The sequence below is a fragment of the Lactuca sativa genome, chromosome 6 (assembly GCF_002870075.4).
Source record: "Lactuca sativa cultivar Salinas chromosome 6, Lsat_Salinas_v11, whole genome shotgun sequence".
Lineage (NCBI taxonomy): Eukaryota > Viridiplantae > Streptophyta > Magnoliopsida > Asterales > Asteraceae > Lactuca > Lactuca sativa.
In genome coordinates this window covers 113,115,180-113,117,304 of record NC_056628.2, presented here as the reverse complement: position 1 = coordinate 113,117,304, position 2,125 = coordinate 113,115,180, and the positions used below count along the sequence as shown (strand labels likewise).

Here is a 2,125-nt window from a genome sequence, read left to right as displayed (position 1 = left end):
AATATCCAGACGTTGTATGAGCTAAATTTACATGGTTAAAATTTGGCAAGTACATATTGAAAGTAATTATGTTACTAATATTAACCATGAAATAATATGTTATAACATTTATTAAAATCATATCATTTAATGGCAGCTACTCGTAGCTAATATTTAAATAAAACTAAATATAATTATTGATTTAATGTTATTTTTAATGTTATGATTAACTAATTTAGAAATTACTTATTCGATATAGTTTTGTAAGGTAACGTAATCTAATTTATAAGGTTATGTTATTTTTAACCATTATTATTATTGTGAATGATTATTATTTAAAAATCATTTATGTGAAAAAAATCAATTATTATAAAAAATTATATTTGGATATTTTTAGTTAATTCTTGATTTAGTTTTATATTTAAAACATTTAAATGTTTTGAACTGTTTTAAAAAATAGATTTTTAATAATTTTATGTTTATTTGATATTTTGATTTATATTTTAGATCAAACGTAATATTAAAATAAATATTTTAAGTATTTATATTGATAATTTAAAAAATATACTATTTTATTGATAATATTTCATATTTAATAACATATATAAATTAATAAAAAATTATATATTAGAATGAAATATAAAAAGATTTGGGGTATCAAATACATTTAGTAAAAAATAATATATATTTATTTTATATACAGATAAAAAGAGATAGATAGATAGATAGGAGGGGGTGTTGGTTCCTTTATTCGATAGTTGAAGGTCTTTGCTGCAATTTCTGTCGATATAAAGTATAAACCACCGCAAAGGAAATGGAGGTCTCTATCTACTTCTCATTTCCCCCTCGCAGGCATCGTAGTTATCGGAATTTACACAAATGGGGATTCTCTCATGGTGGAAAGGCAACAAGGATACTACTTCCTCCGGCACCGGTTCTGGTTCGAAAATAACCGAGAAACCTGAGTCTAAGGCCATTGTTTCATCGGAGAAAGCAGCCGATGAAGTTCCCGGCATGAATGGCGCGGTGGAGGTCTCTCGACCTGGTCCAAACGTGGACGTGACAGTTTTTGAATTCGGTTCTATTGCCGCTTCATCTGATAAGGTAACTCTTGCCGGCTACTGCCCCGTATCCGATGACCTTGAACCCTGCCGTTGGGAGATTCTGCCAGCCAGCGGCTCCGATGCGCCTCAATTTCGCGTGGTGTTCTAATAGATACAGGGAGATCGTTCGATATGATGGTAAAATCTTGTAAGTTTCGTGTTTGACTTGAGAATACTTTTTGGTATTGTGTAATTCATTGCACTTGGTAAAACCCTTGAAAAAACCCTAATTTTGTTAGTCATTTGCGGCTTAATTACGTTATCATCAACACGATGTTCGCTCAGAAATCAGAGTTATCAGTATTTTTTTAAGTATCTATACAATTTGATCCCATAATTGAATAATCTGAGGTTATTTAAGACTGAGCCTAATTGATATTTAATTTCCTGAATCAAATGGAAACATGAAACTCTTCGAATCGTATCAGTCCCTATGTTCTGTCAATGCCAGATTTCCAAGAGAACTCAGTTCCTCATTCATGTCTTGATCCTAAAAGACAATGCACCTGAAAGTATAACTCATTCGAAACCTATGAGCTAGGTTTTAGTTTTTTGAGGCTTGGTTATGTGTTCTTCATATACTGATGTTGAGAATTAGAAGGCTTCCTAAGGCGAAGGAATGGTGAATTCCATCCATATGGAATCTATACCGATTCTACAGAACTACATTCCATCTATTTGGCAACCAAATAGGCCATTGGTGGAATCTTGAATTCCAATTCCATCATACCCCCATCAGAATGTATGAACTAAATGCCTAAACATGATCTTCTCGTTGTGGATGATTTTGTCAAAAACTTTGTTTTTCCTTCCTTCAATCAATTCGGGTTCCTTTCTCTCTCTAAACTGTAAAACGGTAAAAGGATGAGTAAATGAAAGTAGTAAGAGCATATCGGATCATGTATCTAATGTATAGTTTTCATGGACCTAATATATAGTTTTCTTGCTTTGTGATGTTATCTTCCCATTAAATTTATCAAACAAGATGTTATATTAGAGCATCCACAAATGTAGAGCTTTTAATGAAAAAAATTCATGAAAAA

At 31.3% G+C, this 2,125-nt stretch overlaps 1 protein-coding gene across 1 annotated transcript; it reads left to right on the top strand.

The window, feature by feature from the left end:
* Window positions 1-793: 793 nt before the first annotated feature.
* On the top strand, window positions 794-1,370 carry LOC111893361 (uncharacterized). Its single transcript, XM_023889426.3, has one exon. It carries the CDS (start codon window positions 859-861, stop codon window positions 1,189-1,191), a length of 333 nt encoding a protein of 110 aa, XP_023745194.1. The 5' UTR covers window positions 794-858; the 3' UTR covers window positions 1,192-1,370.
* Window positions 1,371-2,125: the final 755 nt, after the last annotated feature.

Excerpts from the sequence above, each read along its gene's own strand:
- LOC111893361 (XM_023889426.3), top strand. The coding sequence starts at position 859 with ATGGGGATTCTCTCATGGTGGAAAGGCAACAAGGATACTACTTCCTCC.